The 26,171-nt window shown below is 40.2% G+C and overlaps 3 protein-coding genes across 6 annotated transcripts in view; 2 read left to right on the top strand and 1 right to left on the bottom strand.

The window, feature by feature from the left end:
* Positions 1-5,189, bottom strand: part of nr6a1a (nuclear receptor subfamily 6, group A, member 1a) — an 80,397-nt gene extending 75,208 nt beyond the window's left edge. For both annotated transcript variants that reach the window (XM_047822907.1, XM_047822908.1), the window contains exons 1-2: positions 4,939-5,189; positions 1,074-1,118 (exon numbers count right to left, since the gene is read on the bottom strand). In XM_047822907.1, coding sequence (XP_047678863.1) covers positions 1,074-1,118; positions 4,939-4,999 — 106 coding nt within the window. In that variant the 5' untranslated portion in view covers positions 5,000-5,189. The remainder of the gene's footprint in view (positions 1-1,073; positions 1,119-4,938) is intronic.
* A 2,625-nt stretch (positions 5,190-7,814) lies between these two features.
* LOC113646029 (gamma-glutamyl hydrolase) lies at positions 7,815-12,089 on the top strand. The gene is made up of 9 exons (XM_027152066.2): positions 7,815-8,193; positions 8,844-8,958; positions 9,093-9,143; positions 9,343-9,427; positions 9,854-9,992; positions 10,271-10,377; positions 10,464-10,557; positions 10,694-10,831; positions 11,470-12,089. The coding sequence occupies exons 1-9, from the start codon at positions 7,956-7,958 to the stop codon at positions 11,586-11,588; spliced, it is 1,086 nt and encodes a 361-aa protein (XP_027007867.1). The 5' UTR covers positions 7,815-7,955; the 3' UTR covers positions 11,589-12,089.
* Positions 12,090-13,289: 1,200 nt separating this feature from the next.
* Positions 13,290-25,903, top strand: rnf122 (ring finger protein 122). Of its 3 annotated transcripts, none has more exons than XM_027147933.2 (6): positions 13,290-13,641; positions 20,099-20,255; positions 20,625-20,670; positions 21,358-21,399; positions 21,756-21,835; positions 23,557-25,903. In XM_027147933.2, the coding sequence occupies exons 1-6, from the start codon at positions 13,617-13,619 to the stop codon at positions 23,669-23,671; spliced, it is 465 nt and encodes a 154-aa protein (XP_027003734.1). In that variant the 5' UTR covers positions 13,290-13,616; the 3' UTR covers positions 23,672-25,903. The 3 variants fall into 3 exon arrangements, with proteins under 3 accessions (XP_027003734.1, XP_027003662.1, XP_027003804.1); XM_027147861.2 differs by having other exon boundaries at positions 13,294-13,641; positions 21,753-21,835; XM_027148003.2 differs by lacking the exon at positions 13,290-13,641 and adding an exon at positions 16,186-16,311 and having other exon boundaries at positions 21,753-21,835.
* The last annotated feature ends 268 nt before the right edge of the window (positions 25,904-26,171 follow it).

The following is a 26,171-nucleotide window of genomic DNA, read 5'->3' as shown; positions in this document are numbered from 1 at the left end:
AGTGAGTCGTTTCCCACTACACACACTGGACACTGCAACGTGGAGTTAACGCTGTAACAGCCGTGCCGATGCTGCTCCTGAGCAGAGCATCATAACCCGGGGTAAAAAGCTGCATCTCTAAATCATACATGTGACGTGTAGCCGGGGGTAAATGTGGTGATAACCCGGGATAAACCCCGGTGTGAAAAGCCCTGATGTGTTAAAAATGTGACGCACGATACCGATTAAATCAAGGGTTTATCACGTTAGAAAATGTGCAAGGGGGTAAATACTTATGCACCGCATCATGTGTTAAAACCATATACCATTCATCTTATTGTTATTTTCTTGTAATAAAAATTTGTCGTGGGTTCATCGGTTTAGATAGAAGTTGAATCAGTCTGCGATGGTTGTTGAGAGGTTGATGAGAGGTTGTTACTGGTCACTAAAAAAAGATTCACTTCTTCCACTTGACAAAAGGACCGAGAAGAATGTGGCCTGTCATGTAAAAACTTAGTTTGATACGCTGGTACGAACGTCACAGACGAGACGGGTGTCAATGAAGTGGTACGTTAATTGTGAGACCGTCTAGTTGTAGTTTTAATGTTTGGTCACTCCTCCTTAAACACAACGCTTCGGAGTAAAAAAGCCACAACTACGGGACACTACGACGCGAGTCTCGAGTGTCAACCAAACAAAAATATATTATATGAAATAATATATATTAGCATAAGCCTTTAGATAACACAAGGCTCACGATAATAAGTTAATATGCATTCGGTCAATAAACCATAGAAACACCTAGAAAGATTTTAGAACACCGTCAAACAACATTGCCCGTTGTGGTGCGGTAGGAAACGTAAAAGGATCACGGTTATGCTTTAAACATTGCTCAACCGTATACGTGAAGTGACTGCAAATGAGATGTTTTTGCATATTAATTGTTGCAGAGATTATACAGCACCCCCTAGTGGACACAAACCCGCTACAGCACTCCAGTAAACGATTCCCTTCCTACCCACGAGTGTGAAATACAGTGTTAGTGTCTGAGCCGCTGCTTATCTGTTGATCGTTTGCTTAAACGTTCGCCTCACCTGTCGCGTCGTGCTCTTCTGCTTCTAGCGACTCGCCACAGAAACCTGCACGGAGAAATAAAAGACGTGTCCGTGTTAGATTATATCGGGAAGGATTTGAATGGTTCTCAAGCTCCAAATATTGACCAGGTTTCCTGTAACTGCTGTCTTGAGGTTTTCCTTTTTAAGACTCATTCACATTCGTTCGAGATTCCTGCTCGTCTGGTGCATCGCTGACTGACTGACTGACTTTGTGTTCACTTTTAAACGTTTTTGTCATTAGTTTTTTCTAAAAAACGTTAAGCACTTAAAGCGCTTGGTTTACATAACAGCACAATTTTTTTTCCAATAAAAAGGACAGAACATGATGTAAGCTCTCGAGGTTTATCTGCAAGAACAGAAGCCAGTGCAACAAAGAACTACTTTAATTGCCTTAATTTAATTTTAATTTCCTTTTACTTTTAAACTGCCTGAAATGACTCGACCGACGGATTTTACACGGTTTACTGTTCTTTAGACTAAATCGATCGTCTTTTTGCAAAACAGCGTGTTCGTGTGCCTTTTGTTTCTGTTTATAGTAATAACAATATATTTTGTTTATAGCACATACCCTTCTGTAAATTTCAGTTTATAGTAATAGCCATCTGTATATTATGTTCATAGCACATACACATCTGTAAATTTCAGTTTATAGTAATAGCCATCTGTATATTATGTTCATAGTACACACACACCTGTAAATTTCAGTTTATAGTAATAGCCATCTGTATATTATGTTCATAGTACACACACACATCTGTAAATCACTCCACATTACCACTTTATATAACTTATTTAACCCTTGTAAACACTGTATATCCTGCACTTGCTGCTATTGCACTCTGCTTAGACCTAAACTGCATTTCGTTGCCTTGTATTTGTACATGTGTAATGACAATAAAGTTGAATCTAATCTAGTCTAAAGAGTGAGACTGTAACGACACCCTGTTTGCTGTTACTGACAAAAGCTGTCCTTTATGCGTCGTGATTATTAGATGGTGCTTTTTCGTGTACTTAATCATAATCTTTAGATTTGTTTTTATCAAAATAAAATGTGCATAAACGCCAACCTTTTTTTCCATATTTAAGTTTAAAATAGAAAAAAAAATCAAACATTTGTCTGTTGTAGCTCTTTAATAATAGCGGGTTGTGATTTCTACACTCTTTTAAAAATGATCCGACCCCACAAGCAAATTCTGAGCTATTTTAATTAATTACTTAATTAATTAGTTAGTTAGTTGCTATAATTTACTGCCATGTCAGCTACTGAGGCTATCTTCATGGCAAGAACGGTTAATAAGAACTAAACTAACCTAAAATCGCAGAGAAATAAATGTAGACAAATATAGACAACTTTTTTATTTTTACATTAATATATGACAGAAACTCTAAAACTTTTTCTGATGAAACCTTGTAACATAGCTCTTTAAATGAATTCTTAATTAATTAACTGGGGGAAGGGAGGGGGGCACTTAGGCTCCTACAAGGAGCAAACATTAGTTTCCACATTCAAGCAAATCCAATCAATTCATCTCTCACCCTGATGAAAAGCCGGCCTTCGTGTTTTCACCGGGGCCAAAAGGTGGAGGATACGTGACCTTCATCCGAGTGGTCGAGGGGTCATTAGAGGAGCACCTAATGCTGAATCTATTACCATAGCAATGGAGCCCTGTACTTTTTTGTTCACCTCCCTGGCCACGCAACACAAACACACGATGATTGACAGAGCGGCTCTGTGCCTGCCGGGCTCTGGACAAATGGCTTGTGATGAATCTTTCTGAGATCAAACAGCTGAATTTTACAGCCCTAATCTTCCCTATCTGTACCAATTGTCACAAAGCTCTGATAACACACACGTGGTCAGACTCGCGCTCTATAAACAAAACACACACATCGGCCTCAATCTGTCCATCATTTATATATCATGCATTAGGTCTGTTTAAAGAACAGCTGCATATAAAAACTACATCTCTCCCTGAGAAAGTTATATAATATAATAACTGTAAGAGTTACTGTAAGTAGGCCATAGTAGGAGGTTTTTTTATGTGACTTCAAGCTCAAATGTAAGGCCTAAAGGATGAGTAAATTTCCAACAAGACAATCAGGTGCTAACAAACAAAAGAGATTTGCTAGGCGTTAATCCGGTCGACCGTAACACACGGCCGGATATCAGGTCAATCTGGTCAATAGAGCTACATGCGGAATTGAACTGACTTTAAATGGCTCCTAACGTGATTAACCTCCACCCTTTGGCCTTGTCTTAGAGGTGACCCTGGATTTCTAAATGACAGAAGTGAGCGTCATTCGAGTAGAAAACACGCCGCTGAGGATCTGATACAGGTTGTGTTACAATCATGAGGAAAATCCTGCTCCTCTTTGAAACAGCTGTCTTTCAATAATTTAGTTTTTAGGCTCAAACTGTTGCCTATCAACAATTGTATGTATGCTTTTACAGGTGTACGGTGTGTGTTCACTCCCTTCTGAAAGCCAAGACATGTACAATCATTCTCTCCCGATAATAAATCTGATTGCATAGACAGACAAAACAGGATGATGTTTCCGGAAACATGGTTGTGACCTGGGGACTCGGAAGGTTGTGAGTTCAAACCCAGGTCCACAAGCTGCCATCACTGGGCCCCAAGCAAGGCCTTTACCCCTCAATTGCTCAGGTGTAAAATGTAAGACACTCTGGATAAGGGCATCTGCCAAATGCCATCAATGTAATTACTGCAACGGTGTATTTTGACACGTCTGAACACCGGTTAATAAATCTGTGAGAACATGGAGATGCGAATCGAGACGCATATGCTCAAATAAAAGTACAGCGTCCAAGGAGAAATGTTTAGTTTAGACATTTCAATCAGTGTATATTCATTCTTTAAATGCGAATGTGTTACCTTAAAAGAGGTGTTTGTAGTCAATTTTATTAGATTACTCAACAAAAAGTATACAGCTAACTTTAAAACGTGTGTGTAGTTTTGGATCATTTTATTCGCTTGCATTTTTTTAGGAATGTTCTACATCCTATTTTATCCTGCATACAGATTTCTAGGAGTTTAGCTCCCATTATTAGAAATACTGATTAAGACTGATTATTAATCTGTGTCAAATCCCCCAGCATGCATTTCTTCACTCGTGTGTGTGTGTGTGTGACAGAGAGAGAGAGAGAGAGAGTGAGTGAGTGAGTGTGTGTGTAAGTGTGTGTGTGTGTGTAAAAGAGTGTGTGTGTGTGTGTGTAAGAGAGAGTGTGTGTGTGTGTGTGTGTGTGTGTGTGTGTGTGTGTGTGTGTGTAAAAGAGTGTGTGTGTGTGTGTGTGTGTGTGTGTAAGAGTGTGTGTGTGTGTAAGAGTGTGTGTAAAGTATATATAAATAAATAAGGGATGCTTTTTTTAAATGCAGTATTTGGCCCCACATTCCTGAGTGCTGGTGAACGTGTGAATTGGGGGTTGAAAAGCTTTGGCCAAGTTCAAAAGTTCACTGTTTACGACCTGCTTTGGGAGACCTGAGAAAAAATAAAGTATCTGCAAAGAAAGAAAAAAAACTTTCCTAATAAAAGTATTTGTTCTTCTTTAGTCAATAAATTAAAATCCTCTCACAACCTGAACCGTAACCGCTGTCAACAAGTTAGCATAACTAACTAGCACTGACTAACTAGCACTCAAAATACTGACACAATTAACTACATTGCTTCAGTTTGACTCCATAAAAGAAAGAATGAATATCAGCTTCATTAAAAAAACGAAACAACACGTTTTGTGGTTGATTTATAACCTAAATTATTTCTCTTCATTCAAAAGTTTTTACCTCACGTTTAATTTATTGTCAAAAACACAAACAAACCGTCATACCGTCGGTCGTCGAGCCGTAATTTCTCTCCGTGAAGTCAACTCCGTTTACTTTGTCCACCATGTCGCTTCTTTTATTCTGTTAAAACGACGAGAAATTTACATGTCGTGCGACGAAAACGTAAAAAAAAGAAAAATAAAATAAAGCTAATTCATCAACTTGTGAAAAAATCCGTCAATCACAAAGTGCACGCGCGCAGGTCGACAAGATGCCTTAGGTATAAACTGTAGCATCATTCTCCCCGCTGATCGCCTCTCAGCCAATCAGAGTAAGCGCTTGAGAGTCACGTGGGTGCTGAAGCATGCTGGGTGTTGTAGGAGATTTGAAGAGTTGCCATCTTCTATGTAGTCAAATTTGGAAAAAGCTAATTCGTTGACGCAGATGTTTTATGTTTTGTCTAAATTATTATTATATTACTGTAATTATAATAATTATTATAATACTGTAGATTTAAGAGTGCGTGTTTTACTCGTGAGTCAATAAATATAGTTTAAGTTTAACAAATATATTAAAATATACTATATAAAATTGTTTATTATAATATAATTTATTATAATTATATTATATTATAATACATATAATATAATATTTTATAATATAATTATAATTAATATATGTATTTGTTATAATATAATTTATATAATTTCTTATAACAAATTATATTATAACAAATTATATTTGTTATATTATATTCCTATATATGTATATATTATATTTATTTATTATAATAGAATTTAATAGAATTATATTATAATAAATAAATATAATATAATTTATAACATAATTAGAATTAAGTTAACTATAATAATCTTCTTCTTAAATATTTAAAAATAGCTTTACGTTATATTTATCATGCTTATTTATTTATGATTAGTTGTTGTTTCAGTAATTACTAATAAAATAACAGTAAGTATCTAGTGTTCTTTGATACAGTTATAATGAAGCCTAAGGTAATAAATTGCTAAAAGTTATTCTTTTCTTCTTTTAAATTCCATTTCCTCAATCCTTTCCTTTTACAATATGTCTTCTATTGTCGCTCTAGCTGTGATTATTTTAACGTGCTGTGTAGCTGATATACATGTTATATTGTGTAACATGTATAACATATCTTGTATAATATATTTTCATGTACTGTATAATGAGTGATAGTGAAGGGTTTCAGGTTCTTTCCAAGGTACAAGTTTAATCTACTCTGGGAATATCTCCTCGAAGGGTTTTTAGGAGTTGCAACATCTAACTGAAGTGAAATTAGGAGAAATTAGGAGATGGTGGAATTTTACGAGAAAAGCAAAGCACTGACTCTATGTTTGTGTTTTTATGTTCAGTATTCCGTTCTCTCTCTTTGCCACAACCTGGGGTTGATTCCTGTTCAGAGAGCTCCCCCAATGAGGGGTTTAACTCTCACTGCCAGTCCCAAACCTGGATAAGTACGTGGACAAGATGATCCACTGTGGAATAGGGAGCAGCCGAAAAAACACAACAACATTTTGTACATTATACAACAATACAACATAATGTGATCCTTTTTTACGCATAAAAAAAATCTATAATCAGTGTGACTTTGTTCTTCTTACAGTATGTTGTACTCTCATCACATTTCCATGAGACAAATTACGCTGTCTTATATATTTGCATTTGCATATTTTATACGCATGAATGTGTTGTTTAGGAGCACACATGTGTCCATAAAGCATTTAGTAGAATTTTTTTATATTACGTTTCATAAATCACAACCCAAGTCATGTGATTATATTTAGGGGTCCAAGCACCGAAGTCAACTTAGGCCTAACATGTTCTATATGAGAAAAATCTAGGAATAGAAAGCTCTTTTGCTATAAATAAATAAATAAATAGATAGATAGATAGATAGATAGATAGATAGATAGATAGATAGATAGATAGATAGATAGATAGATAGATAGATAGATAGATAGATAGATAGATAGATAGATAGATAGATAGGATTAAAAAAATAAGTAATGTCCATGAAATAAATTCATATTCATGGGAATTTATTTTACAGCTAATTGGGTTCTAGGCTACACAAAGTTTGAGATCCACAAGGTCACACAGGTGATGCAGGGTGAAATATGGTGGCAGCTGTTACCCTTGAAATAAACCTTCTTGCCCCTCTGTCTTCCCATCTCACCTCTCAAAGGTCTACGGCTGAATCTAAATATGTGTAGTATAAGCAGTTGCTTACAGGGTCCATGAGCTACCAAGGACCCTGTAGAAGTGCACTGATTTAGCAAAATATACATCAATTTGAACCGATTACTTAAAAACGTCTATTTTGTAATCGTCATTATGTTAATATCTTAATAATCTTTGCTAAGAGCCTGTGGGTCTATGGTGGTATGACAGAGGTGGATTCGGATTCAGTCAGAAAGAGGATACTGAACTGAACCCTTAACATTTATACCTGTAAAAAAAAAATAGGATGTTAAGATACATAACTCCAAGGGCGTCGATAGGGACGGTAGGGACATGTCCCTACCAATATCCAGGGAACACTCAATTGTCCCTCGCAATAATTCTACCAAGCCTATATATATTTATACATACTGTAACCACTGATGTACCGTCTGAGTCTTGTGCTTTTTTACTTATTTGATTTAACTCCAACATAAATACCTTTTAGCATGAGTGATCAAAAATGTGTCGCAATTCTACTTGTTTAGTCTTGTGATTTAAGTCACTTGTGATTTCCATCGTGTGATTTGTTGCCGTGTGTGTGTGTGTGTGTGTGTGTGTGTGTGTGTGTGTGTGTGTGTGTGTGTGTGTGTGTGTGTGTGTGTGTGTGTGTGTGTGCGTGCCGTGTGTGTGATTGCGTGTGTGGGTGTTTGTGTGTGTGTGTGTGTGTGTGTGTGTGTGTGTGTGTGTGTGTGTGTGTGTGTGTGTGTGTGTGTGTGTGTATGTAAATTCCCTAGAAGTAAAGTACAACTCTTCAGACATTATATAATGATCAGAGCGGAGATTCCGAACTTCTCAAACCTCCGCCCACTTCCTCAAACTTTACATGCGCACACATACACACAGTGTACATACACATACACACAGTATACATGCACACACACATATATACACACGCACACTGTATAGGGACGGGTATTGTTTCTCCGTTATCTCTAAGGACTGTAAAAGCGCTGGGATGCTGAACCGGATCGCGGATCTGCCCTTCCTCGTGCTCGCGGTGAGCTGCGCGAGCGCTGCACGGCTTCCTCTCGTAGAAAGTCCGAACGACCGGCCGGTGATCGGTGTGTATGCTCACATTCAGCTTCTGTAGAGTGTGTAGAATCGGTGACAATTTAAGAGTAAAAACACCAGTAACGCAACATTCAAGTCAAAACCATTCAGATTTGATTTATCTGATGATCTATTACGGAATGATTCATTTATAGAATCAATTACGGAATGATTCAACTATAGATTCAATTACGCCATGATCTATAGATTCAGTTACGCCATGATTCATCTATAGATTCACTTACGCCATGATCTATAGATTCAGTTACGCCATGATTCATCTATAGATTCAGTTACGCCATGATTCATCTATAGTTTCAGTTACGCCATGATTCATCTATAGATTCAATTACGCCATGATTCATCTATAGATTCATCAATTACATAGTTTATCTACAGAGAAATCTATATTACACGATTCATCAATATGATATAATTTATCTTTAGCTTCATCTATAATACACGATTAATTTATCGATTCATCTAGATGACATGATTTATTTATAGATTCGTCTGTATCACATGATTCATTCAATGATCCATCACTGACATGATTCACCTAGTGGATGATCTATTCCTCTTATATGATGACATGTTGCAAATTATTATAGCTATAGATTTTTAGCATAAGTCCTTATATGACTTGCTATAATTCCCACAGGTATTTTAACTCAGGAGGTTAATGACCCTAGTCTGCTTCCGTACGGAAGAACCTACATACCCTCGTCTTACGTGAAGTACATCGAGTCAGGTGGAGCACGTGTGATTCCCATCAGGTACGACAGCACATGACGATGTGCTTCGAAAGCAGATGTCGCAGATGTTATTTTGAAATAGCTTTAATTTAATAGCATCCACATTCAAACCCAATCCATATTATTATACATTATTAATGGATTTTTCGTTCTAGACTGAATCAGACCAGAGAAGAGCACGAAAAGATCTTCCATTCAGTCAACGGGTAGGTCAAAGTTTCATCTTTCAGTCCAGAGACAAAATCAGAAGTGATAGTTTACACTTCCTCATCTTTCTAATGAGGACAATGTGAATTAGAAAGCCATCTTTCTAACGATGGCTGATTGTTAGAAAAATAATTAGAGTAAACACCGATTCTTGATGTCACGCAGAAATTTCTAAACACTCTGTGAATCCTTGGACAGGCTTATATTTATCGGTGGTGCAGTGGATCTGGAAACATCTGACTTCGCCCACACCGCCGGACTTTACTTCAGACTCGCACTTCAGGTGAATGACGTGCAGGTCGAGTGAAACTGAGTCGGTGAAAGAGTCAGAATTTCCTTCACTGACACGTGTTTACTTGTTCGATTTAAGTAAACGTCATTCAATAGAAAGTTGTCTGTAGCTGGTGAATTGAATCAGAAGCTTTCCACAGATATGTAGAACAGCTTATTTATTGATTGACTGACTGATTGATTGATTTTTCTCTATCTTCAGCATTGTGTCTAGTTCAGGGAGACGTTGGTGGTGCATCTGTGTTTTATATATACGGTATCTATATACTACTGTATATATTGTACCGATTATCTACTTCTGCTCATTATTTCCAGCGCAGCAACTGTTAAAAAAGGGAACTGACTCCTACAGATTCACAGCATTGTTTCCCATCATTCTGAGGGACAGTTTTAAAGCAGTTTCACTTTATTGTTTCAGGCCAACAATGAGGGTGACTACTTCCCAATCTGGGGGACATGTATGGGCTTCCAGCTGCTCACGGTACAGGTGGCAGGAGAGAACCTGCTGAGCAAAACCATGGCAGAAAATATCTCAATGCCCTTAAACCTCACCTCAGGTACACTGTGAAAAGATTCAGCATTCCAGAGAGGCGCAATGTTCAAATTCTGACGATTGTATGTAAATGAGCTCATGAGCACTGGCTGTGGTCTCTGGGTGGGAGGGTCAATCAGAGCGACAGTGTGCCAGTCATAAGCATCTGTGACCTCATGGATGTGTAAGAGGGCAGACAGCACTTTCCCTGGCTTCTTAAGTGTTCCTTATACCTTTGTGCTTGCACTTAATAAAATATCTCCTCTCTTAAAATCCAAATTCTGAGTATAATCTCTTTAACAGAGGCCCGGTCTAGCCGCATGTTTGCGAGTTTTCCTCCCGAGCTGTTCAAGGCACTATCAGAGGAACCACTCACTGGAAACTTCCACCATTACGGCATTACAGAGCAGGTACAGTACATGACTCCATCGGTATGAAGTAGCATTCGTATCGTTTCATGTGTGTGTAGTTTTCACCATATATCTGTCTGTTACAGGTATTTGTAGGAAATAAGAAACTGAGTAGCTTCTTCACTATATTATCCACTAACAAGGCAGAGAACGGAGCTGTGTTCGTCTCCACTATGGAAGGTACAGGGCACAGAATCATGTTTATATTTTTATAGAATTAACATCTGCATGACCGTGATGTGTATCTCAGGAAGTATGTGCATAGTTATCTTAAAGGCAGTCTTTCATTTTTTCTACTCTCCTGATTGGTCCACAGGGAAGAAGTACCCGTTCTACGGTGTCCAGTGGCATCCAGAAGTGAACCGTTTCCAGTGGGACCCTCACTACAGTTTTCCTCATTCCAAAAACGCTGTCCAAGTGTCTTCACTACTGGCACAGTTTCTTGTGAATGAAGGTAACTTTAATCTATCTGGCTAGCTGTCTATGTGTGGCTGCTTGTCTATGTCTCCCATTCTCTCTCTCTCTCTCTCTCTCTCTCTCTCTCTCTCTCTCTCTCTCTCTCTCTCTCTCTCTCTCTCACTCTCTCTCTTTCTCTATGTCGATCTATCTGCATGCTTGCCTGAATGTGCTATGTCCGTCTGTCTCTCTCTTTCTTTCTATCATCTGCCCCCACTTAACAGAAAATAAAGGAACAATGATTATAGTAATAAACACAACAATAACAATAATAATAATAATAACAACAACATAGTAATATTACAATGATAACATTCCAAAATAATATAACATAATATTTTAACAGAACAATAATAACAATCTCTCTCTATCTGTCTGTCTGCCTGCCTCTTTATCTCTGTCTAGCTCTCTTTTGCTATCTATCCATCAATCTATTTGTCTGTCTGTCCGTCTATCTGCCTGTCTGTGTCCGGCAGCCCGTCACTCTTTGTTTGCTAAATAACTGAATATCATCAGATTGTCTGTCTTTCTGTCTGTCTGTATTGCTATTACAGATATATTTGCATTAAAACTGTTCTCTCTCTCTCTCTCTTTCTCTCTCTCTCTCTCTCTCTCTCTCTCTCTCTCTCTCTACAGGAAGGAGAAGCTCTCACCACTTCAGTCAGCCAGAGGAGGAGACTCGAGCCCTTATATACAATTATAATCCTGTTTATACAGCAAACTTTAGTTCATATGAGCAAGTTTACTTCTTCTAACTCAGTCCTCAGTCTCATTTTTATACAGTATGTGTGGCTGTTCTTTTGGGGTTTATTACTGAAATGGTTTCCATTTTTAATTATATTAAAAAAATTAGGATGCCGTTACGTCTTTAAATGAAGAGTTAATGAGATCCATATGATAAAGCACAATTAACATTCAAACTGTATGTGTCCAGTGTCTTATGTTTTCTGAACATGCACGTTAGTCTGTCCTCGAGCCTTTTCTGCTTTACCAGAAGAGGGCAGAATTTCACAGGGAAAGGGAATTAAAAAAAAATACTCGATTGGAAGATTGGGGGTTCAAGTATCAGCACCGCCAAGATGCCACTGTTGGGTAACTGAGCATCGCCCTTACCCCTCACACCTGCTCCAGGGGCACTATGTATCATAGCTGCCCCGGTGCTCTGACCCCAATCTCCTCAGTTCGGATGTGCGAAGAAAAGAATTCACCTGTGCTGTAATGTATATGTGGTGCTAATAAAGACTTCTATGCCCCAATTTCATTTCATTCATTAATTAAAATAAGAAGTGCTATACTAGCTTAGTTAGCAAGACCAGAGAGTAAGAAAACCTCGCTTGCTAAGTGGTGAATCAGGATACAGTGTACACAAGTTCATGTTCTGATCAGGACTCTGGATCACAATTCCCTCACAAGTCAGCATAAAAACAAAAATATTACATTTAAAATGATCGTTTTAGCTTAGGCGCTTTTCCGTCATGCTACTTCGAGCGGGATCGTAGGCAAGCTACAGGACTTTAAAGACTTTTTTTAGACTCAAACAAACTGTATATAGAACATTAAATAAATCTGAAAATGGAAAATTCATTGGGAGGAAAAAACATCATTTACAATGATAGCAACCTGGTTTACAGGTTTTTGTAGACAAAAAGATGGCTGAAAGTTTGTGGTGGCTCAACTTGTTAAGGCTCTGGGTTGTTGGATTGGGGTTCAAGGAACAGCACAGCCAAGCTGCCACTGCGGGGCCCTTGAGAAAGGCTCTCAACCCTCCTTGCTCCAGCGGTGCTGTATCATAGCTGCCCCTGCACTCTGACCCCAACCTCCTCAGTTGGGGTATTTGAAGAAAAGAATTGCACTGTCCTGTAATGTATATGTGGCGATAATAAAGTCTTCTACGGCCCCGTTCTTCTTCGTCTGCCATTTCAGACTTCAGAAAAGACGACATTTCCAGTAAAGGAACATAATGAGAATTGATATTCCATGTTTTTGTGTGTGTGTGTGTGTGGTTTATTGTGAGAGTTTTTAGGTAGTGAAAGTTCCAGAGCTCAGAAATGACCATGAGACAGAACTACATGATGGCCGACTCCCGATCAGGACCCTGACCCTTAGTTATTTTACTTTACTGTCATTTTTAATACATATCAGACTTTCATATTCATTTGAATTGATATCATTTACTCGTTTAAAGATATAAATCCTTGTTTAAATAGCATCTCGTTCTGTAACTTATTGTATATGAAACAGGCAGGAAAATCACTTCATGCTTAATCTTTTTTTTTTTTTTAGTAAATTACAATTGCATTATGTCGAGTCTGTGCGTTAATGTCGGTACGTTAATAAAATGCAGTGCATTGTTGAGATCTTGATCAATGACAGACTCATAACATACCGGGAAGAACTGTGCGTTTTGCGCGTGCGCATTATTTATGACACGCTTTCCGAATCGACTCGCGTGAAAGAGTCGTTCAAAACCCAAACGATTCCTCATTAATTCACTCCTCCTATCGCGGATGCCAGCGTGTTTTCACCGAGGATTTTCCCTCTCGTGGAAGATGGAGATCAAACGCTGAACAGCAGAGAACGATGAAAACATTGAATTGGGAAAGACTCTGGTTAGATCTGATGTGTCTGTATGACTTCAAGCACAAACACGGCTGTTTCTTGGGTAAAGATGACAATGGACATCTGGTTACATCTGGATAGATAGATGGAGAGTGAGAATAAAAGGTGAAGTCGCGCTGATATAAACACAGAGCTGTGCGTGTGTGTGTGGAAGGGATCAACTGATGCAACCATTCCAGTGGTGTTACGGTAAGATCTAATCAGCATCAGATCTTCTGTCTTTTCTGTCTGTCTATACATCCGTCCTTGTTTTTGTTTTTGTTTTTTGTTTTTCTTGTTGTTGTCCATCCATCCATCCATCCATCCATCCATCCATCCATCCATCCATCCATCCATCCATTCCGAAGCATTTCCCTGATGAGATCATTCCAAAATGAAGATATGATGCATGATGATGCGCCTGGATGATTGACAAGCTGTTGGAGTCTGATCAAGACAGATGTTTGTGCAGTGGTGTTTATCATCCCTCTTGCAGACTTCATCTCCTCCTCCGACAAGTCTGATCTTGTTAATCCGGCCCTAGAGAATCACTTTCCCAAAGGACAGATTTGCCATAACCTGAGATCAGATCTATCGGATACTGATCTAACGATCCAGTTCTGACCGAGCTTCCAATTTGCTAATGATCACAGGCAACATCCCAGACAATACAGGCTGGTGTTAGAGAAAAGTGGGAAATGGTCAAAATGATTCCCACTGGCATTGAGTAAGCATCCTGGAAAATTCTCCAGAAAGAGCAACAATATTTAATATATTTATTGGCACCCCTGTTCACATTCAGGTTTATATTACAACATTATCATTTCTCTAGAAAGAAATTATGCTTGTATGGTTTATGTTTCACATTTATGGAAGGAATCTCCAGTGGCAGGGTTTTTCCACCACAGTAAAGTCTTCAGGACAGAAGAGTTGACGCTTTTGTGGTCCTCTGCGACACGAAAAGCTGTAAATCTTTTATTATTAATAATATAAATTGAGGGGACACGGTGGCTCGGGGTTCAATTCCCGCCTCCGCCTTGTGTGTGTGGAGTTTGCATGTTCTCCCCGTGCCTCGGGGGTTTCCTCCGGGTACTCCGGTTTCCTCCCCCGGTCCAAAGACATGCATGGTAGGTTGATTGGCATCTCTGGAAAATTGTCAGTAGTGTGTGAGTGTGTGAGTGAATGAGAGTGTGTGTGTGTCCTGTGATGGGTTGGCACTCCGTCCAGGGTGCATCCTGCCTCGATGCCCGATGACGCCTGAGATAGGCACAGGCTCCCCGTGACCCGAGAAGCTCGGATAAGCGGTAGAAAATGAATTAAATTGCGTAATCATTGTCAGATTTCAGTTTGTTTAAAGTGGCAGGAATCTGAATTGAAATTCAAAAATGTATCCGTGATGTTCTTTAAAAAATGTTTCCTTCACAGTTCTGGCTGTTTACAGTTTACAGCCCGTGTTGTTTACTTCATGTAGTCTTGTGTACTATTCCAGTATTCCAGTGTACACAAGCTATATAAGACCCACTAGATGTGATTCGATCGTTTATCTTGATCATATTATACAGCACCGAAGATCTCACAGCATCTGATTTATGAGGAATTCTGATATTTAGTAGCAGAAGCGAAATAAAAAAATTGCAACAAAGAAAACAATAAGGAACTGAGGGGACAACAACAATGTTAAATAACGATGGCTAACATCCAGTCAGCTCTTTGGAATTCTTTTATATTACAGGTCATTTCCTGAGATAATTTCTCACTCACTCACTCATTTTCTACCGCTTATCCGAACTACCTCGGGTCACGGCGAGCCTGTGCCTATCTCGGGCGTCATCGGGCATCGAGGCAGGATACACACTGGACGGAGTGCCAACCCATCACAGGGCACACACACACTCTCATTCACTCACACACACACACACACACACACACTACAGACAATTTCCCAGAGATGCCAATCAACCTACCATGCATGTCTTTGGACCGGAGGAGGAAACCGGAGTACCCGGAGGAAACCCCCAAGGCACGGGGAGAACATGCAAACTCCACACAAACAAGGTGGTGGCGGGAATCGAACCCTGACCCTGGAGGTGTGAGGCGAACGTGCTAACCACTAAGCCACCGTGCGATAATTTGATAATTTGATCATTTTTAATATTTTTTGTCCCGATATATTTTTATTGCAAAGAATCCGGTGTATAAACGGCGAATAATAAAGTCTGCACGGCTCTGCGTTTATATTTTATACGTCGTTCATTGTATATTTATTGAAAGCACTAAGGAGACACTTTCATTGTCCTGAGGTTTTAATATTTGATGTTTTTTTTCTCTCCTGAAGCACAAAGGCACATTTTTCATTCAAATCGAGGAACAGTGTAGCAGCATAGCAGCACACTGACTCATTAGCTCATTACAGCTCAGTATTTTCCGAATGGCTCCTTTATGATGTGTGTGTGTGTGTGTGTGTGTGTGTGTGTGTGTGTGTGTGTGTGTGTGTGTGTGTGTGTGTGTGTGTGTTTTCACAATACCAGAAACAGACTTCTGCAATGAACTTTTACTAAAATAAGGAACAGATTTTTCTTTTTCTCCTGCATGCTTGGTGGGAGATCAAGTTGTTTTTTTTTGTCAGTCAGATCGATAGGGAGCTTCTCTGGTAAGTGGAATCTAATCATCGCCTGGACGCAGCTGATATTCTTTGGAAACAGGGAACGCCGTCACCGTGCTCTGATGTGAGAGCTGTTCTTAGAAGAGGGGCTTTATTCCTGGCGTTGTCTTGGCAACATGTCGGTACCCTTGGCGATGTAGGTCAGCGGGCCAGCACGACGAGCGCCGCTCACAACACGAGAGAAGCAGCGCTGCAGTCGCCAGGTTTCATGAGAGAAGGTGATCTTGCTGACGGAGATCGTTAAAGTATTCCGGTATAAAATAGTGGTTATGGTCCTTTAGGGTGCTGAAAGAAAACAAAACCTTCATTTATTTATTTTGTAATAAAATCGTACATCCAAAATTACAAACAATGCTGTTTGACTCTCTGTCAATCGTTGTAGCAGATTAACCCTAAACCCTAAACCTTACCTGTTGCTCCTTGCTTCAGCTCCGCTTCAAACGATCGATCGATTGATGCGGCAGCGCTTTATCGCTTCGCTCGATCTCACCTCCTTATCTGATCTCTGTGCTCAAACAGATCAGATTCCAAACCTTCAGACAAGAAGCAGTAACTAAGGGGGTTTTTACACCTGGTCACTTCCTGCGTTTTCTGTGATCAGATAGCTATCCGATGGTAAAATGACCAGGTCTAAATTCCCTCCGAAATGTTTTCGAGGCGGATATAAATCCGAGCGCTCAAACCCCTTCAGGAGGAGGTCTGGGACACGTTTCAGATGAAACCGGACAGGTGTAAATGCATGTGGTTGTTCAAGCCACATACGTCAGCGCTATACTCCTCCCAAACGGAAGTACGTCACTCGGAGGTGACTCGCGAGTCGTGCATCGCGCCAGAAACAAATATGTTTTCCCACCAGCGCTGATCTTTCACCCAGGCGTCTCGTTGGGTCTTAAAATGCGCTGCTGCTCCAGCGAAAATGCAGCAAACAGTAAATGCTGTTTTTTCTAGCAACTGCATACACCACAGCGTGTTCCATTTCAATTACCCCGAAAATGAGGTAAAATATATTAGCGTTTTGGGCGGGAGTAGAAAGATCGGATCGATATCCGATTCGCCGAGACGCATTTATGTGGCCTGATGTAAATGGAACAGTTTTAACAAATCAGATAGCTATCGGATCAGAGACAACACATGAAGTGACCGGGTGTAGAAAGGCCCTGAAACACCAACTAACCCAGTCATAGCAGGGTTTAAATATTGGGTTGGATTAGATTAGATTAGATTAGATTAGATTAGATTAGATTAGATTAGATTAGATTAGATTCACAGACTTTAAAAAGTGCTGCTGTGTGTTCTGATAAACAAATTAATTTTAATGGACATAATTTAAATTGTTTGTTTGTTTGTTTGTTTGTTTAAAGCTGCACTGATTTCTGAATATGTGAGAAACCGATCTGACGTTATATGTCGATACCCTGATACCTTTTACTGGATCGAGGAACTCGTGTGGAGGAACACGAACTCGTTCAGCTCGACAGAAAATGTGATAACAGAAATGAAGCGGCTGTAGATTTGATTCCAGAGTACCGAGTGCGGCCCGAGAGCCGAATAAGACGTAAATTGAGGAAAAATGGCTGTTTATTGAATTTCCTCTGAAAAAAAGCACTTCATCTGAGCCGCACGGATTAAGACGCCGCGGCTAAAAATGCCTCCTTCAAGATAAAAGTCTTGTGTTGGGCTGCCTCGTGTCCACCTTTTTTTCTGCTACTCACAACATTCATTTTCTACCGCTTATCCGAACTTCTCGGGTCACGGGGAGCCTGTGCCTATCTCAGGCGTCATCGGGCATCGAGGCAGGATACACCCTGGACGGAGTGCCAACCCATCACAGGGCACACACACTCTCATTCACTCACTCACACACTACGGACAATTTTCCAGAGATGCCAATCAACCTACCATGCATGTCTTTGGACCGGGGGAGTCCAAAGTACACGGAGGAAACCCCCGAGGCACGGGGAGAACATGCAAACTCCACACACACGAGGTGGAGGCGGGAATCGAACCCCGACCCTGGAGGTGTGAGGCGAACGTGCTAACCACTAAGCCACCACGCCCCCCAATAACAATAACATGACAATTGTATATTTGTAAAGTCCTAATGAGAACATTTAGCATTAGACGTTAGCATTGACATGAGCATTACTTTGTATTGGTCGCAGCGGTTATCTGTGTATATTTTCCTTCTCCATTGTTTTATTGAAACGAAAGCAGAAAACGGCTTCAGAATTTACACTGTGATTACTTTAAGCCCTGCTAAATTACGCTCGTGAATTAGGCACACGGTTGACATGATGCTGAACTGGAAGCTATAAGTATCTCTTGCTGTTTAGCATCGTAGCGCCATTAGCAAAACTTAAAAAAGGAAAGTTTGAAAATGTGGACCAAGTTTTCTTTCTTTTTTCTATGGGTCATAACTGAGGCTTGTCCAGCTGTTTATGAGGATTTGCTCCCTGTGTGTGTGTGTGTGTGTGTGTGTGTGTGTGTGTGTGTGTGTGTGTGTGTGTGTGTGTGTGTGTGTGTGTGTGTAGAAGGGTTTGTGAGGATTTTTGTCAGCCTCCAATCTGTGGGATGAATTTGTTTTTTTTTTTCTGAGCAGGAAGTCTGGCTTGCTCCTCGAACATCATCAGAGTCCTGCTGCAATTTCCTGTCATTTAGCAGCAATCCCAAATCACTCTTCTTCTTCTTCTTCTTCTTCTTCTTCTTCTTCTTCTTCTTTTACTTCCATTTGGGAAAAATATAGTTCCTCTTGTTGAGGTTTATGGAGATAAGAGCAGAGTTTCTTAAAAGCATCAGGACACAAAGGTCAATGTTAAATGTCCCTTTCTCTCTCTCTCTCTCTCTCTCGAGAGAGGAGAGAGTAAGAGAGAGAGAGAATGGGAGAGAGAGAGAAAGGGAGAGAGAGAGAGAGAGAAGGAGAGAGAAAGGAGAGAGAGAAAGGGAGAGAGAGAGAGAGGAGAAGCAGAGAGAGAGGAGAAGAAGAGGAGAGAGAGAAAGAGAGAGAGGAGAAGGGAGAGAGAGAGGGGAGAGAGGAGAGAGAGGAGAGAGAGGAGGGAGAGAGGAGCAGGGCAGCGAGAGAGCGCGCGGCCCGGAGAGGGCGGGAGCGAGCGGGCGCGCGAGCGGGCGCGAGCGGCGCGCGCCGGGCGCGCGCGAGACGGCGCGCGCGCCGCGCGCTCGCGCGCGCTAGAGAAGATGAGAGAGAGAGAGAGAGAGAGAGAGAGAGGATAGATATAGGAGATATAATAAGAGAATCTCCCTTTCTCTCTCTCTCTCTCTCTCTCACACACACACACTTTCTCTCTCTCTCTCTCTCCCTTTCTCTCTCTCTCTCTCTCTCTCTCTCTCTCTCTCTCTGTTTTATGAGGCTTTTTGGAAGCCGGACCTGAGCTTGTAAAACCCTCATAACTCTCTTACACAACCTCAGCTTCTTGTTTGTCCCAGTTTTGGCGTCTAACTGAGATCTCTGATGTTACCCAGAAGGCTGCAGTGTGCTGTGGATCCTGAAAAGCTTCAGAATGAGATGTTGAGCATCACAGCAAGAGCCGATACGATGAATTTTTTTTTTCTTTCTGTGACTTGTGAGAACGTGTTTGTTCACTCCTTCTGTAGGATTCGTCTGTTGTGCTCTGGGATTGATCTCAATCTTTCCCACTGCCTTGTTGGGCGCTTCCGAAATTCAGGAAACATTCCGTGTAAGATGGGATTGATCTCAATCTTCCTTACTCTGTGTGTGGTTTGGGATTGATCTCAATCTTCCTTACTCCGTGTGTGGCTTGGGATTGATCCTAATCCCTGTGTAGGGAGATTCCACAGATTGGGACTGGTTTAAATCTTTCTTCTTCCATGTGCAGGATGCTTCTCTGGTTTGGGTTTGATCCAGATCTTTCCTAATTCCTGTGTAGGGCAGCTTCTGTGGTCTGGGATTGATCTCAATTTTTCCTACTTCCTTTGTAGAGTGTTTCTGTGTTTTGGGATTGATCCAGATATTTTCTAATCCCTGTTTAGGGTGCTTCTGCAGTTTGGGATTGATCTTCTCCAATAAGACGTGCACCATGCCACCCGTGACGTTTCAGGACCTGCCTCTCAACATCTACATGGTGATCTTTGGGACAGGGATCTTCGTCTTTGTGCTTAGCCTCATATTCTGTTGCTACTTTATAAGGTAACACACACACACAAACACACACACACACACACATGTTGAAATTCTGAGCTGCAAAGACAAAGATGTGAAAGGCAGCAGCTGCAGGAAGTGAGGCGGTAGGCGACAGGAAGTTGCCACAGTCATGTCAATAGACATAAGGCAGGTCATTTCCACCTCGGTGTGGACGCAGTTAGGGCTATTTTAATCTGCTATTATTTACAGGACTAAACACACACATGTGCCTTATATAATAGTACAATACTGCCTGATGTCTGATTTATTGAAGCTCTATTGTATCATCAGAAAAACAAGCTGGATTCAACTTAACACTCCTTCGTTTATTATATAATAAATGCCTCTCTTGTGTTTTTATTTGGTCTTTTTTAGTAAGCTGAGACACCAGGCACAAAGCGAGAGGTTTGGATATAAAGAGGTAAGAGAGATACAAGAAAAAATGTTTTTCTTTTTGATTTGTTTACATGAGGCATTAATATTGGGGTTGAATTGAATTAAAAAATAAATATATCTATGACCGGGGCACACGGTGGCTTAGTGGCTAGCACGTTCGCCTCACACCTCCAGGGTTGTGGGTTCGATTCCCGCCTTCGCCTTGTGTGTGTGTGTGGAGTTTGCATGTTCTCCCCGTGCCTCGGGGGTTTCCTCCGGGTACTCCGGTTTCCTCCCCCGGTCCAAAGACATGCATGGTAGGTTGATTGGCATCTCTGGGAAATTGTCCGTAGTGTGTGTGTGTGTGAGTGAATGAGAGTGTGTGTGTGCCCTGTGATGGGTTGGCACTACGTCCAGGGTGTATCCTGCCTCGATGCCCGATGACACCTGAGATAGGCACAGGCTCCCCGTGACCCGAGAAGTTCGGATAAGCGGTAGAAAATGAATGGATGAAGGATATATCTATGACCGAGATGTCCAAAAGTGAGAGAGCAAAATTTGCTGTGTAGGAAGGGCTTATTCCTTGTCTTCTGTCATTCTCCGCAGCAGCGTCCGATCACATGCCAGTCGTGAACAGCACATGTTAGACTGCCCCATGATGCAGCATGAACAGCAGTCAGAAAAGATTTGAAAAGTGGACATCAGCGGATTTTTTTTTTCTTCTGAATTGCAGGTCATCTTGAAAGGAGACACAAAGAAGTTGAATCTCCACGGGGTAAAGCCACAGAGCTAGCGTTCATATTATATTCTGTGTACTCGCACTAGTGTATTTTGGTCTTTGCTTGTATTTGCATTTCTCAGCATGTCCACATGTGCTTTACTTTTAGCCCACACTTTTTTCTGTTCCTCTCTTTTCACTTTCACTCTATGTGTCTCTCTATTTCTATTTCTGTAAGTCCCAGTGTTTTGGGATGCTTGTACGGCGCAGGCTGTCTGGCTTCATGCTATGCTTTGTGTGTGTGTGTGTGTGTGTGTGTGTGTGTGTGTGTGTGTGTGTGTGTGTCTGCACATTTGGTTTTATGTACGGTTTTTTATCTCTAGTTCTGTGTCTCTGTGTCACCTCTACAGCAGACGTGTGCCGTGTGCCTGGAGGACTTCAGGGTGAAGGACGAACTGGGAGTCCTGCCGTGCCAACACGCCTTCCACAGGAGGTGAGGGAGACGCGGAAGCGACATTTGGCTTTTAACACGGACTACAGCACTGAACACAAAAGTCCTGGCTTTCTTTATTCTTTATACTTTAGAGGTCTTCTCTGGTCTAAAGAAATGTACCCGACCCAAAGTGACCCGAATCACTTTTTACCCGAACCCGACGTGCATATATATATATTTTTTTGACCCGAGACAAACCCGAAGAAATTAGACCCGAGTCCGACCCGACCCATTGGCAATTTTTTTAACCCGACTGGACCCGAATGTTGCATAACTCTACACTAAAGTAACCGCTACAGCGTGGATATAAAAATTGATTGACAGGTCTGTTTCAACGAAAATTAGCTTACCGCCAGTCACATGGCGCCAGCCACACGGCGCCAGCCACATGTCGCAAGCGGTCTTGGCAAACAGAGGAGATGTTGGAAAAGGACTCGAGTCGATGCACACACATGAGATACAGTAGTTCGGGTCTTCTCGGGTCAGTTCGGGAAAAACACATTCATTTTAAATTACCCGAGACACGACGCCGCTATTATTATACCCGACCCGCGTCCGAGGTGCACGTGAAACTTTTAGACCCGAACCCACTCGGGTCTCGGGTCGGACCTCGGGTTTTCGGATCTAAGTGGACCCGTGAAGACCTCTATTCTACTTAATCTAATTAAACTTCTCATTACTGTTATAAATAGGCTGAAAATATCTCACATGTGGGTGTTGCCTAATATTCTAATGAGTTCTCTTTTGGTGGGAGGGGCATATATATATATTTATTTATATATTCTCTCCCTATACCAGCACTAGCCAATCGTAAGGTATATGTGAGCTTGTGTATGCATAAGAAGGCAGATGGACCTTTCCTCCAAGCAATGGCGAAAGTTTGATTTTGACATTGGTGGGGACATAATTTATTTGACATTGGTGGGGACAACATTCCCCGTATTTTGTGCATAAAACTGTTGTTATGGTAACCTGCATAATCACGTTGCATATTGCTTCATACAACGGAATATAGCTGCAGCCGACCTCAACACATTAGCGAGAAAGACAAAGCCAATCAAACAGCGGTGTGGGTTAGAGAGGCGGGACTCAAAAAAGGCAAAGGCCAATCCTTTTAGAGAGGTGAGTTACAGAAGCGGGATCCATTGCAGGGGGTAAATCTGTTAACCGTTTGTGTTCCACAAGTTGCGCTATTTTTTACAGAACGCCGTTGTAAAATATTTTCATCTTATTTAATGATTCCTGGATAAATGTTAAATGAAATAATTAAAAAAGCACAAGACACAGACGGATATCAGTGGTTATGTATAAATATACATAGGCTTGGTCGAATTATTCCTAGGGACAATTGAGTGTTCCCTGGATATTGGTAGGGACATGTCTCTACCGTCCCTACCCAAATCGACGCCCTTGCCTCCAAGTGTAGGATGTAGCATGAACAGCAGTATGAAAAAGATTTGCCTCATCCAGGAACTTAAGGCTGGGACACGGATAGATCTTTTTGCAAGACTTGACACATCTCAGTCTTTGTATTAAAACTTTAATAAACATTCATGAGTGGAATTGATGACAGCATTCACATCTACAATATGTTATAGAGAGGGTTAAAAAAAAAAAGTCCAATACTTTTGCTTTAAAAAAGAAAAGAAAGATTGATACTAGATTATCATACTGTTACTCATTTTCTTAAAATAGTTTTGAAGTGCATTTATATTTTGCAGGTGTGTGGTGAAGTGGCTGGAGGTGCGGTGTGTTTGCCCCATGTGTAATAAAGCCCTGGGTGGAGGATCAGAGCAGCACCACAGTATTGGCACTCTGCTGGACGAGCTGGTCTAGAGAAGACCAAAAATGGTTTGAGAGACACTTTAAACGTCAATGATATTATTAGAAAACTGACTCGGAGCTGAGAGGCTTTCTGGCTGACGCAAGCCGTATCTCAGACTGGAACATAGGAGAAACATGGCTGAAGAAGAAGGAGCTGAACTGATCCATGCACATTCCAGTGATGTTCTATACACTGCCACTTACCTTAACACTGCCACTGAGTAGACTGAGATGGTTGTACACAATGCTGCGTGAGTGTGTGTGTGTGTGTGTGTGTGAGAGAGAGAGAGTGTGTGAGTGTGAGTGGGTTTTATCACTAACTCCAGCTACATTCTAACAAACTATCCACTGTCTTTCTGAAACACCAGCACCGATTCATAAGTTTCTTTTTTAATCTTTAAAAGTGTTTCTAGACTCGTAGCAAACCTAGGATTTTGCTAGGATTAGCTAGTTTTTTTCTTTTCCCAGGCTTCTGTTTACAATTTTCTGGGCCAGAAATTAGCTCCACTCCGAGTCACATCTATTTTGTCCTACAATGCTATCCACGAGATTTTAAGGCTGCAGAAGAAGTAGAAGAAGGTAATAGCTTGTTACACAGATTGAGACAGGTCTATATCACATACTGCTTCTTTAATGTTAAACAAGCAGCCAGCTTTTCTAACAACTTCTCTAGATTAATAATAATATTAATATTTTAGGTTATACGGAGACATGGTATGAGAAATATGGCCACTAAGCATAAATAAGCATAATAAAACTTGTTAGCCTAGTTCATTAGCTAATTCATGCCTAGCAGCCATATTTTGCGTGTTCTTTTACCGTAAAATATTTATCCTAATTGAAATTCTTCCCCAAGTTGGAAGAATGCTCTAGAAATACATACAGCTTCTTTAATTTTAAACAAACAACCACTTGTTTTATTTGTCGTATTGCTTTTCTAATACGGTTAAGAAGAATATATATTAAAATGTTTTATGGAATACAAACACATAGCTACGAAACACACAGCTGTAGAGTATTTTGTAGCAGAAACAAGACAAACCCATCAGAAATATCAACGTTTACCTCAGATATGCTGATAAATTAGTAAAATATTGCTGTAAGACTAAAATTACACTGTAATTACATTTAGCATTGACTGCTAAACGATTCCGCCATAATGAAAAAAATTAACAACTCCTGAATGGGAAGCTATTAAAAACATTTCATCAGAGAAGTAATGAATATTTAAATATTGTGTTGTGTGTGTGGATTTCTCTTGAAAATTCAGTAAATACACAACCTCGGTTTTCACACAGAACCCTTCATGTAGGATAAACTAGCTAGTGAATAAGATTCTAGCTAGAAGACTCGGTTAGATTATAACATAGTTTTTTTTTATTTTTTTTATGGCTGATCCAAAGACAAAAAGCCAGCGGAAATTAGACAAAACTATCAGGAAAGTCATCATCTCTCTCAGATACATTGATTAGGTTACAAATAAAAAAGATTTGTACAACTCGAATTACTGTTATAGCTAAATCGCTAGCCAAGCTGCAATCTTAGCTAAGAAGAAGACGATCTTGCATATAGTCACGTTTATCAAATATTTCCATATTAGAAGATTATATTCAATTAAATATATGATCATTAAACCAATTTCAAGTCATTTTTACTATTTTCAGGTTATCAGATAATGTTTTTACTTTTAAGTTTTTGTTTCTAGAAAGATTATCTGCTAATGTGATCAGAAAAAAAACTTGAGATTTATAAAACAATCCAAATCTGACTGAATGATTTTTTTTTTTTGATTTATAATAAGAAATATTTGATATATTTGCCCATACACAAGATATTTATTGGTCTTTGTGATTTTTTTTTTGTAATTGCGGATGCCGGAAAAAGTGGGTCCTTTGTAATAAATAAACAAATGAAGTTTTTTTTTTTTTTTTATGTAAACACACACCAATCTGAATGTAGCAAGAGAAAAACTGAATCTATGTTTTGTTTCTTTTTATAATCAATAGTGAAATATTTGTAATGTATATGTAAAAAAAAAAAAAAAAACAGAAGAAAAAAACAGAAAAAGGGAGGTTTATCACCCAACGTTTGTTCATGTGGAATTCACGGAATTCGGCACTGAAGCCTGTTCACAAGTGTATCAACTTTTTCTCTCTTTGTGTCTTTCTGTTTTGTAAAATGGTTAATATTCATGCTGAAACATTTTGTTTGTCAGTGTTCAGTATAAATCAGAACTGCAATGTATTAGTATCCACTTGTGTCTTTACTGTGTGTCTTTACTGTGTGTGTGTGTGTGTGTGTGTGTGTGTGTGTGTGTGTGTGTGTGTGTGTGTGTGTGTGTGTGTGTGTGTGCGCGCGCGCGCGAGTGTATGTGTGAGTCCAAGTGTGTGTGAGTGTGTGTGTGTGTGTGTGTGTGTGTGTGTGAGAGAGAGAGAGAGAGAGAGAGAGAGAGAGAGTGTGTGTATGTGTGTGCGAGTGTATGTGTGAGTGTTTGAGTATGTGAGTGTGTGTC

Source organism: Tachysurus fulvidraco, chromosome 14 (genome assembly GCF_022655615.1).
Source record: "Tachysurus fulvidraco isolate hzauxx_2018 chromosome 14, HZAU_PFXX_2.0, whole genome shotgun sequence".
NCBI lineage: Eukaryota > Metazoa > Chordata > Actinopteri > Siluriformes > Bagridae > Tachysurus > Tachysurus fulvidraco.
This window is presented reverse-complemented; position numbering and strand designations above follow the sequence as displayed.

What these genes read in the sequence shown, in the direction of transcription:
- rnf122 (XM_027147861.2), top strand. Translation starts at nt 13,617, where the DNA reads ATGCAACCATTCCAGTGGTGTTACG. An exon ending in ACCATTCCAGTGGTGTTACG is followed by an intron (nt 13,642 to 20,098) that starts GTAAGATCTAAT and finishes ATCCCTGTTTAG; the next exon opens with GGTGCTTCTGCAGTTTGGGA. An exon ending in CAACACGCCTTCCACAGGAG is followed by an intron (nt 21,836 to 23,556) that starts GTGAGGGAGACG and finishes TATATTTTGCAG; the next exon opens with GTGTGTGGTGAAGTGGCTGG.
- LOC113646029 (XM_027152066.2), top strand. Translation starts at nt 7,956, where the DNA reads ATGCGCACACATACACACAGTGTACATACACATACACACAGTATACAT. An exon ending in ACTTCAGACTCGCACTTCAG is followed by an intron (nt 9,428 to 9,853) that starts GTGAATGACGTG and finishes TTATTGTTTCAG; the next exon opens with GCCAACAATGAGGGTGACTA. An exon ending in ACAGTTTCTTGTGAATGAAG is followed by an intron (nt 10,832 to 11,469) that starts GTAACTTTAATC and finishes CTCTCTCTACAG; the next exon opens with GAAGGAGAAGCTCTCACCAC.